Genomic DNA, 17,453 nt, shown 5'->3' with positions numbered 1-17,453 from the left:
AATCCCCCCCCCCCCCAATAACTGGTAAGAGGACAGGACCAAACTTCCCAAAAGAATTACAAAGTATTCAAAAAAATCAATACAGATCACTAAGAAGTGAAATGCAAATCAGAAGAATCCAGTAGTTTCACATTCCATCCAATAAACTGGCAAAGATAAAAATTAGAAATTATTACTATTGAACTGCTCTCTTCAGCTCTTAAATGTTAAATTTAATGGTCTTTTCTCTGTCCACATTCTTCTTGACCTTTAACACTATCGACTTCTTTTCTTTAATGGTTTTTCTCCAGGTTTTCATGACATTGCTATCTCTAGATAGCCATTTTGTCTGATTACTCATTTTTCTCAAGTCCATGAACTGTGGGCATTCCTCCAAGATTTATCCTGGATGAAGGATCTGGATTGAGCCTTTTCTTCTCCCTCCCATCAGCACCCATGGATTTAATTATCATTTTTATGAAGATGATTTTCAGATCCAGATCAAACTTCTTTCCTGATTTTCAGTTCTCCAACTGACTAAATGGACATCTCAAACTGGATGCCCCATAGATGTCCAAAATTGAACCCATTATCTTTTGTCCTCCCTCAAATTCTTCTTTCCAAACTTCCCTATTACTCTTGAGGGTTTCATTATCCCAACTTCTCACTTTCTTTTACCCCTCTTATCTAACATACTGCCAAATCCTGTGGATTCTCCTACAAAATATCTGTTGTATGTATGTATATATATATTTTCTCCCTGCTATATTCCATTCACCACTCAGCTCAGAGAAAATCAAACTGATCTTCCTAAGGTGCAGATGTGACCATACTAAACCACAGCTCCTTCTTCCCTTCCTCCATTCAGTAAAATTCAGTAGCTCTCTATTACTTCTAATATTAAAATAAAAATCCTCTGTTTGGCTTTTATACCCTTCATAACTTAGGCCCTTACTATTTTTCCAGGCTTCTTCCATCTTATTATACCAACCTGCACGAACTATGCAACTCAGTGACAATGATCTCTTTACTGTCCCTTAAAAAAATACTCTATCTCTTGACCCTGTGCATTTTCTCCAACTCAATCTCTTTCTCTCATGCTTGAAATTCTCTCCTTCCTGGCTTTCTTCAAGTCTCAGCTCAAATCTCACCTTCTACAAAAAGCTTTTCCTGTTTCCTTTTCATTCTGGGGTCTTCCCTCTGTTGATTAGTTCCAATTTATCTTGTAAAACTTGCTTGTACATAATTGTTTGCCATGTTGTCTCCCTCATTAGAATGTAAGCTCTTTGAGGGCAAGGGACTTTTCCTGGAAAACAAAGTTTAGCTCAGTGTCTGACACAGAGTAGGCACTTAACAAATTTCTGGTTGACTTCTATTGCTAGGGAAATAGGAAAATTTGAGATATATGAATATAATAAGATATCACTGTGGTATAAGAAATGACTGAAAAAATAAGATAAACATGGAAACACATATGATTCATGAAGAGAGGTATAAGCAGAAAAATATATATAACTGGGAAAAGTTTCAAAATTGAATGTCATATAATTATAAAAGACCAAGTTTGACATGGAAAAAAGTTGGGGAAATTCTTTTTTCCTTACCTTCCCTGAAAAGATGGGAAGTAGAGATTATCACACTTGGTTATGATGTTGGTTGGTTTTGCTAAAATGTTTCCCCCCACCTTTCTTTTTTTCTTCTTTGCTACAAGGCTCAAAATAGGGGAGAGGTGAGAGGGTTATTATATATTTTGGTTGCCTGTCTACTTGGAATCTATTGTAATAGTAAGATGTTAGTCAAAAACTATTTCTGTAAAATTTTTTCTTTATTTTGTCAACATTTCTTGTTGAGTAGGGGGGTCCTTATCTAATTGTTTTATCAACTTCAATTTATATATTTTCTTTTTCTATAGAACTCTACAAAAATATATTTCTTTTGGTTAGAATTATGCGGCTATTTTTGCTTAATTTTCAGGTTTGCTATGCATAGGGATATACATATTCAAATCCACAAGAGTTAGGTCTGTTGCATGAATGAATTTTTATAATGTGAAAATATTTTTTGAATTGGCATTGATATTTAAAAATATTATTATAATATAGATAACAAGAAGACGTTTCTTTCATTTCAGTCTCCCAGTCAAATGGGAGTCTGCTCCATGATTACAACTAACTAAAATCCTTGTTTCTAGGTCTGGTATCTTTTGTTTTTGTTTGGGTATAACCTTTCTGTGCCAGATACACATTTCTAAGAAAGCACTGGCACACACCCCTTAGGTTTGTGGGAATCAATTCAAGAATCCATGCTCCAAAATAAATAAGTTGGATTTGATCTGAACAGCAAGCCTAGCTTTTTCCCACTGCCTATTGCTTCAAAGCCAGTACTGAAGCGAGGCAGACACTAAAGCTGACACAGCAACATAGTGTATACTTGCCTCGAAAAAGAGAGTAGCATTCGAGGGAATTTTGGGGACGCTGCCAGCAGAGCCATATGCGTATTCTGGTTTACACAGTAAATGGCAGATCTCTCCCTTCTTCATGGTGGCAACTCCAATGTCCCATGCCTTGATAACCTGGCCTAAGAGAAAAAAGAAGGTTATTGAAAGTTGTATACTTTTACTTATTAAGATATTTTTGGTTCTTAGAACACCAAATACACACTAACACATACATAGGAAGTATGCAATAAGACTGTAAAACAATCACATCAGTGAAATTTACTTATATTAGGGGTCAGTGTGAGAAAGACAGAACATGGCTATAAGGATTTTTATAAGTTACCCACAAAATGAAAAGATCAAATACATTCTTGGATGAAGAAAGATTAAAGTAGATACTCAAATTCCCAAACTTATTGCTAGCTACCTTGGGGCATCTAACTCAGTCTCAAGGGAATTTATAAACTTCAACCCACTAATGAGGATCATTGTTCATCAGTGGTAAATAATGTGTATTCTTAGTAGAAATACAGTTTTGTTGCTTTCAGGTCTAGATCAGCTTCAGATCATTTTTCAACCACTGGTAAAGAAATGAAGCTATAGTTTCACAATTATTATTATTATTATTTTTTACTATTTATTGTGTGTGATTTTGTGTGATTGTGTGTGTGTGTGTGTGTGTGTGTGTGTGTGTCTGTGTTTTAAGGTGTTTTGTTTTGTTTGCTTTTTTTTGGGAGGTGATCAGGATTAAGTGACTTGCCCAGGGTCATATAACTAGTGAGTATCTGAGGCTGAGTTTGAACTTGGGTCCTCCTGACCCAAGGGCTAGCACTCTATGCACTGCACCACCTAGATGCTCCCATGGTTTACCTTTATTTGACCTGGTATTTCATTGGTGTAGAAAGTTACAATGTGGAACTTTCTAGCTATAGAAATTCATCCCTTTTCTATAATTTACACTTTTAGATTACTAAGGCTCTAAGAGGTCTACAATCTGATGGTTTATCAGAAGCAGGATTCAAACCTTTCATGACTCTGGGTGAGGTCTGCTTTATCCAATGTGATGCTGTCTACTAGCTATAGCTATCTCATATAAAACCTTGTGCTATTTATTCAGATGAATATAATATATTCATAGATAAATGTGATTAACCTAATTTTCTTTGCAGGTCAATGGGATTACATAACTTGCCCAAGGTCACACGGCTAAATATTAAGTGTCTGAGGCCATATTTGAACTCAGGTCCTCATGACTCCAGGACCAGTGTTCTATCTGTTGTGCCACCTAGATGCCCCAATTTATCTACTTTTTTTGAGCTGTCTCTTTCTATTATACTTTGTGACTCAATGAGTAGAGACCAGGGTTTATTTATTTTTGTATAGACTTCAACACCTTACATTCAAATAAATATTTATTGAAGTCAGTTATCATATCTTCTTATATACTTGGTTCAGCAATAAGCATGCACAGTGTACAACAAAATATTAAATATGAAAGGAGAAGGTTAAAAATTGGGAAGGATAAGAAGATATAAAAGCAGTAGAAAACAGAGACTCTCTTACAAAGCAGCTTAAAACCTAGATGGAGGGATAAAAGTCAAATCTACAACTAGAGAATACAATAAAGTTAGAAACACAGATTACAAGTTATTTAAGTTCTGTGCAATACAAAACTGAGGAGTGTGGGATAAGTAAACTTCTTGCTGAAGTTGAAACAACTAAAAAAAGTTTTTTGGGATATGTTTTGTTTTGACATAACACAAACCTCCTATTGTCCAGACAACACTCCTACAAAGTATGTTATTTTAAGAACAATTATGTAAACCTAATTTTAATCAATTAACAAGCATTTATTTAAGTGCCTACTATATGTTAAAGTATGGTAGTTCCTGCTTTAAAGTAACTTACATTCAATTAGGAAAAACAACACATGTACCTCTAAGTGTGTGCAAAGTATATACAATATTAATTGCAGAATTTCAATGGTAATATAACCAATAGTGCAACTGATTTAATTTCTTCTTTGAGGGTTTACCACTTGTTAAAAAAAAAAAAACACTGATGCCTCAACTTTGATAGTATCAATGGTTTCCACTGTATTTGTCCTAAGTTTTGTTGACTTTTTTTGGAAGCACTGTTTTAAAGGAAAGGAATAGGTATGAGTTGACAGAGAGGGAGCTGGACAATATTCTAAGTGGGTCAAAATTCTAAGTATGAGCAGACAAATCATTAGAGATGAACTAAACAGTCATGGATAGTATTAAGGTAACCAATTATCAGTTCACAAAGTCCTAACTGTTGAAAATCTATAGCTAATATATATTGGAGGCTCTGATAAGTTCAATTATGCTAGAAAGAATGGTTCTAAATAAAGACTGAGTTGTTTTCAAAGACTCAGTTTCTATCTGAGTGAAGTACAGAGGCTCAACTACTGGCCACAAAGTGATGAATTCTTTTATTTTCTTTTTTTGGCTTATTTATTTTATATTATTACAATAATCTTGTTATAAGAGTAAACATAAATCCCCCTCCCAAGAAGATGAGAAACCTCAAGAATAGTGAGAGAGAAAAGAATGTACTTCAGTGTTCAGATTCCAATGGCTCTGTCTCTGGGATGAGTTGCTTTCTTTATCATAAGTCCACCAGAGAAGTTGCTTCAGTATTTTTCCCACAGATGCTATTACTAGTTGTATTTTCCTCCACTCTATTTCTCCCCACTCTCATTTATTCTATTCTCTCTCCTTTCATCCTGTCCCTGTTCAGAAGTGTGTTGTATCTGTGTATCCTCTCCCACAATCTTCCCTCTCCTCTATCACTTATTCTCCCCTTCCCTCCCCCATTCTCCCTTTCCCATCCCTTTCTTCTCATTTTTCTCTAGGGTTAGATTTCTATACCCTAGTGTGTGTGTGTGTGTGTGTGTGTGTTATTTCCTCTTTGAGCCATTTCTGATGAGAATGAAGGCTCAACTCATTCCCCCTCACCTTCCCCCATTCCACCCCATTGAAAAAGCTTTTTCTTGACTCTTATGTAAAATCTTAGCCCTTTCTTCCTCTCCTTTATCTTCCTCCTAGTACTTTCCTTTATTGTTCATTGACTCCATCTTTTACTATATTATACCATTACATTCCACTCCTTCCTGTGCCCTGTCTAACAACTCTTATAAATGAGAAAGTTCATATAAGTTATCATTATCTTCTTCCCATGTAGAAATACAAACAGTCCAACATCATTAAGTTCCTCATAGTTAGTCCTTTTCATCCACCCCCTCTTTGGTCCACCAGAGTCCTGTACTTGAAGACCAAACTTTCTGTTCAGCTCTGGTTGTTTCAATAGGAAAGTTTGAAAGTCCCCTGTTTCATTGAAAGTCCATCTTTCCCCCTGAAAGAGGACGTTCAGTTTTGCTGGGTAGTTGCTTCTCAGTAATAAACTAAGATCTTTTGCCTTCCAGTATATCATATTCCAACCCCTATGAGCCTTTAATGTAGATGCTGCCAGATCCTGTGTAATCCTGACTATAGAGCCATGGTAGTTGAATTGTTTGTTTCTGGCAGCTTTTAGTATTTTCTCTTTGACTAGGGAGTTTTGGAATTTGGCTATAATATTCCTGGAAGTTTTTCTTTTGGAATCTTTCAGTGAATTCTCTCAATTTTTAGTTTACCCTCTGCTTCTAGGATCTCAAGACGATTTTGCTGTATTATTTCTTGGAAAATGACGTCTAGGTTCTTTTCCTGGTACTTTCAGATAACCCAATAATTTTTAAATTATCTCCCCTGAAATCTGCTTTTAAGGTCAGTTGTTTTTCCAATGAGATATTTCACATTTTCTTCTAATTTTTTGTTTTTCTGGAATAGTTTTATTTCTTCCTGAAAGTCATCAGCTTCCTTTAGTTTTATTCTGCATTTGAAGTAGTTATTTTCTTCAGAGAGCTTTTTAAATCTCCTTTTCCAGCTGGCCAATTCTGCTTTTTAATGCATTCTTCTCCTCATTTGCCTTTTGCTTTTTCCATTTGGCCTAAACTGGTTTTTAACATATTATTTTCTTCAATTGTTTTTGTATTTCTTTCATCAAGTTGATTTGCTTTTCATGATTTATCTGCATTGCTCTCATTTCTCTTCCCAATATTTCTTCCACCTCCCTTAACTGCTTTTCAAAGTCTTTTTTTTTTTTGAGCTCATCCATAGCCTGAGCCCATTTTCTATTTCTTTTAGAGGCTTTGGATACAGAAGCTTCAAATTTGTCATCTTCTGAATCTTCCATAGGACCAAAGTAATATTCTATGGTCAGGTTCTTCTTTTTCTTTTCTTTGCTCATTTCCTCATCCTAAGACTAATTTACTGTACTTCCAAGGCTTTGGGTTTTTTTCAGACACCCCACTGGGACCTTTATTCCTCCAAGGTCTTAAGCTCTCTTGCCTATGCTTTGGTATGTGGATGAACACAGGCCGTCCCCTCTGCCCTGGAGCTGTAAGGAGGAGTCCTGCTCGGCTATCTTAGTATGGAAGCCCAAAGTGCAACCTGGATCTGAGTGGAGGCAAACAGCAGAGTTCTGCCCCAGGGAGAGCAGAGCGATTTCTGCAGTCTTCCCTGAACCCCTTACCATCTGTGGGCTGTGTTCTGGAGGTGCAGGTTGGCTTCCCCGATTCCAGCTGCAGGTTCTCACTTGCAGGGCTGCTCTGAAGCCAAGGTTCCTCACTCTGCACTCACTCTGGTGCAGCAGAATTCTCTCACCACCCCTTCAAGCTATTCCTAGTGGTCTCTCTGGACTGCATTGTGGCTGCAACTCTTTTCTAACTCCCTAGTCCCAGTGAAACACCCCTTTCCCATGGAACTTCTAAGTTATCTTGGACTGGGAAATTGTATCACTCAGTCTTTCTGTGGGTTCTGTTCCTCTAAATTTTGACTAGAGTCATAATTTGATGGCTTTTGGAGTTTTTTGGGGAAGGAATTCCTGGGAAATGCTGCCTTCATGCCACAATCTTGGCTCTGCCCCCAAGTGATGAATTCTTGATAATGACAATTATGAAATTAAAAAAAAATTAAATTAAATTTAAAATTTTTTAATTACTTAATAGTCCTAAGTTATATGCAATCTACTTTCACTTTAAAAATAAGCATTTTGATGTCTTTTGTTGTTATCTCAAAGTCATCCCCTAACATTGAATCCTTTCTTTTGACAAAGAAAAACAATTCATATAGTGTTCACATCCACTACTCCTATTCTGATAGTCATCTATCTCCCTGTCTAGAGAGGAGAGATAAAATTTCATCATTTTCTGTCCAGGACTTTCATGTTTTTCATTTACTCCAAGTTCAACTTCATTTATGTTGTTTTAGTCTGTATATTCTGGGACAGGTGACTAACAAAATGGCAGAAGAATTATCTTCTATACTACCAACAACTTCTCAAATCTCTCCAAATTAGGAATTTTATAAAGGAGATAAAAAATTTTAGTTGTGTCCATGGCATCAAGAACTCTAAATGGATAAAAATCCATGAATTAACAGGAGAAAAATCTAATATATATCTAATCCCTAACACCTAATTCCTAATAGCATCCCCTCCTCATGCAACAACCATGCTCTGGCAGGGCTACATAGGCTAACACACTGGTTTTCCCTCTCCCCATCCCTCTTCCCCTGTGTCACAGAAAATCAAAAGGCAGAAGCTTGCTCTGGCTAGGCCTGCAGCTTGGCAGAATTCTGTATTGCAACAGAATTCTGAGGAAGAGGGAACTAGGACAGAACAACAACTTCTGCAGCTTTATGGAACTTCACTAAGCCTGAGGTAAAGCCCAGATCCAGGGGGGACCAGTTCTATTGTTCCCTCTAGAAATTACAAAGTCTAATGAATTACAAATGTCTAATGAAACATAAATTCCCAAGTGCAGGAGGGAGAATGAGACAGCTTGTTGGGGGAACTAACGTAAAAGGAGAAAGAGTCAGAAAGTGAACAGTAGGTAAAAATAATTAAGAAAAAAACCATAAATTACCAAATACCTGAGGAGGGAAAAACTCAATTAAAAACCTTAAGCATAAGCAACAGAGAAGTTATTACTAATAGAAGACAATATGGTCAACAAATTAGCTGACCAAGTCTAAATTTCTTTGAACAAATATTATAAGACAAAGGAAAATCAATAGCACCCAGAGGATTCTGCAAATTCCCACAGAGATCACCAAACCACAGGAATAATCTGGAATGCTTTAAAAAAGAAATAATTTGTGAAAGTAGAATCAAGGGTATACTTATCAGAAATAATCAACAGAACAGGAAAAAAAACTTGAATCTCATCAAAGGAAACAACAAATTGGAACAGAAATTGTTCATTTGTTGTCATTTGTACTCAGAGAGGTCTAAAAGTGCATCACATTGTAAAGGTCAATGTAAAATGGGCCATACTATGGCTGGTCAGACAGATATAAGTTTGGAAGACTCTCCTACAGGTTAGGCACAAGTTTTTGGTCCATGTGAACATTTGGAGCGGAGATATCTCTTAAACTTTCACACCTCAAGTTTCTTTGAGAGAGCACAATGCCTTCTTTGATATGGACACACCATAAGCAACTGTCCTATGCCTGTGTCTCCCAAGTCTCATAATCATTTCCAAAGTTCATTAGTGAGACCTTAAGACTGTCATTGTATTGTTTCTTCTGGCTTCCATGTGAGCATTTGTCTTGTGTGAGTTCTCCGTAAAATAGTCTTTTAGACAAGTGTATGTTTGTCATTCAAACCATGTGGCCAGTCCATTGGAATTGTGATCTCTGCCGTAGAGTTTGAATGTTTGGCGGTTCAGCTTGAGAATGGAACTCAGTCTACTTTAACTTGCCAGGTGAACTTCAGAATCTTCTTAAGACAATTCAAATGGAAGTGATTCAATTTTTTACTCCTGTCCTGGTAGACTGTTAATTTTTATAGTCATGCAAAAATGAGGTCAGCACAACAACTCTGCATTTTTTCAGTTTGTTGGCAGCCCAATAGCTCTTCTCTCCCACACTTTCTTTTGGAGCTTCTCAAAAACTGAGCTAATTCAGGCAACATATGCATCAACCTCATTTGTGTACATCCCTGGAAAGTATACTGCTAAAGTAAATGAACTCATCCACATCATTCAAAATTTCTCCATTTGCTGTAACTGATGGCTGTACATATGGATGGCATAGTGTTGGCTGGGGAAGAAACTCTGTTTTCCTGTAATTATCAGACCAAAATTAGTAGTAACAGTAGAAAATTGATCCATACTTTGTAGTATCTCAGTCTTATCTGCCAAAAAAAAAAATAACACACCAACTCTCCCTCCACTTCAGCCTTTTCAAGTTAAATATTCCATCAGTGCAGTAGCTAACCTTTCTCCTGGTTGAAGGAGTCCTACCACATTACTGAAAATTTTATAAAGAATGCTTATTAATCAGTAGAATTTGTTAAGCACCTCCTATGTGTCAGGCATTGTATTGGTGCTAGGGACACAAAATACAAAGAATGAAACAATTTTAACCAAAAGACCTGGTAGATTACCTCATAAAAGAAAAAGAGATCTAGGGTAAAATCAATTTGATGAAAGTTTGGCAAGAAATCCAACTAAGTGGGGCAGCTAGGTGGCACAGTGGAAAGAGCACTGGCCCTAGAGTCAGGCATACCTGAGTTCAAATCCATACTCAGACACTTAATAATTATCTAGCTGTGTGGTCTTGGGCAAGCCACTTAACCCCATTTGCCTTGCAAAAAAACCTAAAAAAAAAAAAAAGAAATCCAACTAAGCAAAATCACCCTGAAAATACTGATATCTAAAATTGGAAGGATGACAAACAAAAGATGGTAAATTTTTGCAAAGCTTCTTTACACCAAACTCTTTTCACCATAAAAGAATGTAGTCATCACCCTTAGATTTGAATATGATAATTCCTAATGAGTTTACAAAGAAGGTAGAAATAACAATGATAGTAAAGGTGACTGGATTAAATTATGTGCACCTAGAGATGATTCATGCTATGATACAATTGCAATGGCACCAAGATATAAGCTCAAATATTTGATGTTTATCCTTCATTTTTGAAGAAGACCATGACATCAGGAAGGTCATGCCATGATGAACATGTGAATTGGATTTGAGTGAGGGGGTGTTATGCCAAATCACCAGCCTAACTTTCTCTTCTAAGATCATATGGATCCAGTGGTCAGATATGAATAAGAACTATAGATAGCCCTGGATGGGTGGCAATCAGGGTTAAGGGACTTGTCCAAGGTCACATAGCTAGTAAATAGCAAGTGTTTGAGGCTGGATTAAAAATCCCATCCTCCTGACTCCAAGGCTGGTGCTCCATCTACTGCACTACCTAGCTGTCTTATATATAAAAGCTTAATAAGGTACCTGAGGAAGGCAGATACCAAAGAGGAGTATGGGAGAGAGAGAGAGAGAGAGAGTAATTTTGTATTATTTTAATAACCAAAAAAAGAGAATTAAGAGAAAAACATCTAACTTACATGCTTACATACAAATGTAAGACTAATATATAGTAAGAGACTGCATTGTAAAGTGCCCAAAAAGCCAACTTAAAGAGTCAGCAAGACCTAGGGTCACATCCTGTTTCTGGTAAACATATATTGTTTAATTGAGCAAATCACTAAACTTTTCAGTCTTATAAGCAGCTCTTTAAGAGTTATAAATTGTGGGGGTGGCTAGGTGGCACAGTGGATAGAGCACTGGCCCTGGAGTCAGGAGTACTTGAGCTGAAATCCAGCCTCAGACACTTAATAATTGCCTAGCTGTGTGGTCTTGCGCAAGCCACTTAACCCCATTTGCCTTGCAAAAAAACAAACAAACAAAAAAGATAAGTTGTGGGGCAGCTAGGTGGCACAGCAGATAGAGCACTGGCCCTGGAGTCAGGAGAATCTGAGTTCAAATTTGACATCATCACTTAATAACTGCCTAGCTATGTGTCCTTGGGCAAGTCACTTAACCCCATTACTTAAGTAAATAAAAACAATCTTAAAAAAAGATTTTAAGTTGTAGAGCTATTAATGATCTAAATAGGTAGAGAGAGTTTCCTCACTGGGAATTACCTAAGCCAACAAGATCATGAGTATGGAATTAAAAATATACATACTAATTAAGAGCATTTTTGATGAAATTATTTGTAGGAAACAGATGGGTTTTCACAAATAATATTCTTTAGTACAACAAATCTTCACCATTATACAAGTGCCTGAAAAATATAAAGAATAAAAAAATCATACTGTACTTATTGTTTATTATTTTTAAAAAATATCTTCATATTTCATCCTTCAAGGTCTGTCTTCCAATAAAATGTTACATAAATCAAAATTATGCAATAATCTTTTAAAGTTACAACAAAAGAGATAATCTTATTTCAATGACTTTGCCATAATTATCATCAGGCAAAGCATAAAACAGGAGATGTACTCTCATCAAGATATTTACCACTGTCAAAAGGGAGGTCCAACAGGGTATTTACACTGAAGAGAAATTCCCTTTCAATGATGAAGTCTTCCTGACATTGTACATGCACACCAAGACCCAGAACCATACAATGTTTCATAGAAAAGATTCATAATGACAACACTTAAGAGTATGGCTTAACAAACCTTACAAGAAAGATGAAGCAGATAAATGTCATGTATTCAGATTATGATGTACAACCCAGATAGCTCATCAATCAGTGTGTGCATATTGTTCATACATATATTTCTATATAGATATAAACACGTGGGTATGTATTTGATGACTCCAAGCTTCTGCTGTTATATAGACTCCTATTTTTAATACCAATATCCTATTTGTGTGGTTTTATAGCAAGTTATGGAACACTATAGTCTCTTGAGAAATGGAAGCTCATTTATTTTTTATTTTTTTATTCAAGAAAGATTTTACTTATTTTGAGGTTTACAATTTTCCCCCTAATCTTGCTTCCCTCCCCCCACCCCCACAGAAGGCAGTCTGTTAGTCTTTACATTGTTTCCATGGTATGCACTGATCTAAGTTGAATGTGATGAGAGAAAAATCATATCCTTAAGAAAAAAAATAAAGTATAAGAGATAGTAAAATTACATACAAAAGATAAATTTTTAAAACTGAAGCTCATTTAGAGGGTATGTGATGGTTTTAACTTGGTTGTAACAAAAACAAATAAGGTACTATAAAGAAGAACTAAAGTGAAAGTCTTCATCAAAGACATGTATGTATGAAAAAGAAAATGGCCTGATTATGTAGTAAGAGTGAAAAATGAAATGTCCAACTCATTTGCTCTTCCTGATGTCAAGAGAAAATGAGGACACACTGGGCAGGCTCTCTGTGAACTTAGGGGAAGACATGGACAAGATGTACATAATGTTAGCAGGCATGAAAGACTTAAACAGCACTATTGCTGGCATACTGAGGAGATCAAATATCTAGTTGAGTATTTCTGTAAAATTTCAAAAACAATGGAAACTTTTGTGTTCAAGGTTCCTGCCTTCATAGAGATTTGAGGTCTTCACATAGTTCTTCCTCCAAGGTGTCAGCACCATTAGGAATACCAAGAAAGATTTAATCCAAGCACTGGAAATCAAGGAAGAGGGCCAAGTTTCATTCATACCGCTTCAATTATCATCACTTTGTCACTGCCAGGGTACCCTTTCCTTTAAGGACCTTCTCTCACTTTCCAGCTCCTTTATATATGTTGTTTATTATATTCCATTATAATGTAAGTTTTCTGAGGGTAGGTATTCTAATTGCTTGAATTTTTATTTTCAGCATTTAGCATAGTATCTGGAACATGGTAAGTGCTTAATAAGGGCTCTCTCTCTTTCTCTGTCTGTCTCTCTCCAGTGATAAAACACCAGTCTGAAGGAAAATAAGTAGTTGGAGGAGAAGAATGAGAACACTTATATGAGTAAATATAATCAACATAAATCATTCCTATTTGGCCTTTGGGATGTGTTTTTTAGTTTTGAATATGGGTATGACTGATATTCTTGGAATTTACTTCAAAATAAATAGATGGAACTATACTATGAAATCTTGGTTCAGGAGAACTGGGAAATGGTCCAGTTTCCTGTTTTATCTTCTTTGAAACTCCTCCCTACAACCCACTTGATATTGGCACCAGACCACAATCTTTCAGATTTGACTTTCAAGTTTTCCCTAGAGGAAGAGAAGTTAAGTGTTTTGGTTTCAAAGTGCTTCTCTGTCTACAAGGTAAAAAAACTGGGAGTTTGGGTATCAAAAATAGATCTAGTGTAAGCCAGTTATAACTCAATTCTTTGCTGATTGATATGTTGAAGAGCAAATCATTTCAATCAAGGCTTTCTTTGATAAAAGTTGATGATGATAAAAAAAAGATGATGGATGTGGGACTGCACACAAACTTTTTTTCCTTCTTTCTTTTATTTTTGGTTCTTAGGGATGGCTCTTTCAGGAAGAGAAGGAGAGGGACTATATTTGAAAATGAAAATGATGCCCAAACATGAAAGTTATCAGTATGAAATGAAAAGTTTGTTTTTCTCTCCAAAACTTCAATACCTCAATGATCTAAGCTTACACTACTATGAGTATGCCTTTTACTAAGATAAAATTTAACTACTCTATGACTTGTAGTATATTTAAGAGTTGCTGGGGTAAAAATTCATTACTTTGTGATCAACCTCATAACAACACTTGCCTGGGCTTCAGATAATAAATGAATACTTTGTTTCTTGGCTATACATGAAGTTAGTTTGGTAGTGCCTGGCAAAGCTTATGCTTCAGTGCCATGGAAAGAGAGAACAGGGTCCCCTCAACACCTAAGAAATCGAAGTAGGACTTTTACAGAAGAAAAAATGTGATAGGACCTATGAGGTAGGCATATTTCTTATCCTCTTGAAACTATAATTATGTTGCTTTTCTGCTGAAAAGAAGCAGAATTATTCTTTTTTGTTTCAACTGACATTTCATTTTATTTTTCCAATAACATGCAAAAGTAGTTTTTAAACATTTACAAATTTATGAATTCCATATTTTTCTACCATCCTCCCTTCCCTCCTCTTTTCCCTCCCCCCTCCCATGGCAGGGAACAGTCTGGTAAGTTATTCATATACAATTGCATTTAATATATTTCCATATTAGTTATGTTGTGAAAGAGGAATTAGAACTAAGGGGAAAGAAAAAATTTGAGAAAGAAAGGAAAAACATAAGAAGTTTTTTAAAAAGTGAACATAGTATACTTTGCTCTGCATTCAGATTCCAGAGTATTTTCCCCTCTGGATATACATGATGTTGTCCACATAGCAGGTTTCTCAGGATTGTCCTTGATCTCTGAACTGCTGAGAGAGTTGCATCCATTATAGTTGATCAACTCACAATATTGTTGTAAATTTTTAGTGTTCTTATGGTTCTGCATCATCAGTTCATGCTTATCTTGCCATGAAGCAGAATTATTTTTTGTTTTTTCTTTTTTTAAAGATACTAAATATTTTTGATAGTTTTCCAGATATTTTGATATTTTTCCAGTTTTTCAACATGCAACAACCATAGAAGCAGAATTATTCTTAACAATTACCAATAAATATGAAAGCAAGACTTGGCAGCAGCAATGTTACAATAGAGTTGCCCTTAAAGATCATCAAAATCTGACTACTTTCTGCTTATATGCTCAGCAAAATACTTCATTTTATTAGTTTACCGAGTCTCTGAATATCACCAAGTACTGGGTAATGAACAGGCCGCTGGCATGGTGTATAGTGCTGGGTCTGTAGTCAGGAAGACTTATTAAATCCAACCTCTGACACTTACTAGTTATCACTTTATCCTGTTTGCCTCAGTTTCTCATTTGTACAATGAGATGAAGAAGGAAATGGCAAATCATTCCAATATCTTTGCCAAGAAAACCTCAAAATGGGGTCATGATGAGTTGGACAAGACTGAAACAAATAATCACCATCACTATAAGTTGGTTAGCTGATTAATTCACAAGTTTCTAATTACTAGACAAAGAATTGATCTTCAGTAAATATTTGCTAATAAAGAACTATGTATGCAAAAGTGACTAAGGCATTATTGGGGAATATAATTATTTGTATTCAACTTGCTCAGCTGTTGTATGTTTCTGATTCTGCAGTCTTCTCTAAAACATTAGGACCATGGAGACAGGTACTGTTCAGTTTTTTTCTAGTATTTTCAATAAATGGCACAGTACTTTTCTCATGACAAATCCTCAATAAATGTTATTTGAAATTAATTAAATAAAAATGTGACAAACTAAATAAAGACATAAAATATATGGCAAGAAACAATCTAAACAAGTACCTTAAATCTAATATCACAAAGCAACAATTCAAAACATGCTTGATGAAAAGCATAGAAAGGCTTATAGATTTTAAAGACAGAAAGGTCCTCATTGTCAGGTTTTAAAAGCCTCTCATTTTACAGATGAGGAAACTGAAGCCTAATGATACTCAGGTAATAATAAAATCTAGTAATCAATCCCTTATCTTCTGACTTCAAATTCAATGCTCTATTATACCATGTTTTATTTTCTTTTTAAAAGGCATTATGGAGAAAGGCAGGGACAAAATAGTGGAGAAGTAGAAAGAAGTACAGCTGAATCCCCACTTCATTTGGAAATCCAAGAAAAAAAAAATCACAGTGAGTTATATTTTCAGCCTAGGCTAGCATAGGAAAATCCTGGATTTTCTCTGCCAAGTACTTTAGTGCAAGGAGAAGTTGTGTATTAGGTCAAGTAAAGGTTCTAAGTCCCACAGAGGGGCTTTAATTTGTGTAAGGCATAGCAGTCATCTGGCAGCTCTCATTTACTATCAAGTCACAGATCCATAACATATTGAGGAGGAGATCCATGCTTAGGGATGGTATTGCAGGGCACTGAATTCAGCTCTAGGCTGAATACTGAGCAAAGAACAAGTTAAGAAGCAAGCAGTTATGTGTGTAGCTCTAACCTCAGGATTAAAGGAGAGTTACCAGGGGCAGGGAGGAGGGTGGGCTGTGTCTCAATTGCAGCTTCTAGCACAGCTTAAAGCTTACAGCAAAATAACGTGGGCAGGAATGTCAAAACATAGAAGAACATGCAGTTTTGTCATTGAATCAAAAGAACTTTCCAGCTGTGGCTAGCTCTAGAAGCAGTCTACTGAAACTGCAAAGAGGGCAAGTCCACAGACCCAAACAAAGATCAGAAATTTGCAAAGTTCTGAATAGAAAGACAAAGATCAATATTGCTCAGAATACAGTAGCCACAAAGCTTGAACTGTCCACTCAGATCCAATAATAACACAGTCCTCAATACCCCCAATAAAATATCAGCAGCATCCACCCAGACCAAAGGTAGATAGGGCCAACACTACCTTAGTCCAAATCAGGAAGTAACCTAAGAAGAATGACTAAATAAAGGAAGAATCCAATCACAAAAAGGTATTGTAATGGGGAAGAACACAACACAACCCCATAAGAAAAGACTATTACAAAACATATGCAAGTAAAGCCTCAAATAAAAGCACAATTTGGCAAAAGTTCAACTAGAATTCCTAGAAAAGATAAAGCAGGAGTTAAAAATTTTTTTTAAATGAAATGAGGGCAATGGAGGAAAAAATGGAAAAGAAATGAGAGTTATGTAAGAAAAAAAATTGAAAAAAGAAATAACAACTTGGCATAAAAGTACAAAACCTCACCTAAACATGAAATTCCCTGAAAGTCAGACTGACCAAATGGAAAAAGAAAAGACTTCAAACAACAATAAAAACATTAAAATAGGTCAAAAGACTGAAAAAAAAAGTAGAAACAAATGATGTACCTCATAACAAAAACAACTTGATCTGGAAAACAGGTGAGACTTGAACCTCATTTTAATTTATACTGGAAAAATATAAACAGCTGGGTACAAAAATACATTTAACTCAAAAAGGGAAATAGGACCCAATGATGAGAAAGAAGGGAAAAAGAGAGGGAAAATTAAGGGAATGATTAATCCTAAGCAAAACAAAGGATACACAAAAAAATTTACAGCACTTTTTTTTGAGTTAGCAAGAAAATGGAAACCAAGAGAGTATTTATTGAATG

The 17,453-nt window shown here is 35.7% G+C and overlaps 1 protein-coding gene across 8 annotated transcripts in view; it reads right to left on the bottom strand.

The window, feature by feature from the left end:
- The window catches only part of FKBP5 (FKBP prolyl isomerase 5), a 209,689-nt gene that overhangs the window by 53,280 nt on the left and 138,956 nt on the right, over positions 1 to 17,453 (bottom strand). For all 8 annotated transcript variants that reach the window (XM_074236456.1, XM_074236450.1, XM_074236452.1 and 5 more), the window contains one exon: positions 2,414 to 2,556. In XM_074236456.1, the coding sequence (XP_074092557.1) occupies positions 2,414 to 2,556 (143 nt within the window). The remainder of the gene's footprint in view (positions 1 to 2,413; positions 2,557 to 17,453) is intronic.

This window comes from Macrotis lagotis, chromosome 5, assembly GCF_037893015.1.
Source record: "Macrotis lagotis isolate mMagLag1 chromosome 5, bilby.v1.9.chrom.fasta, whole genome shotgun sequence".
Taxonomy (NCBI): Eukaryota; Metazoa; Chordata; class Mammalia; order Peramelemorphia; family Peramelidae; genus Macrotis; species Macrotis lagotis.
The sequence above is the reverse complement of the archived record's forward strand: the minus strand, read 5'-3'. Positions and strand labels throughout refer to the sequence as shown.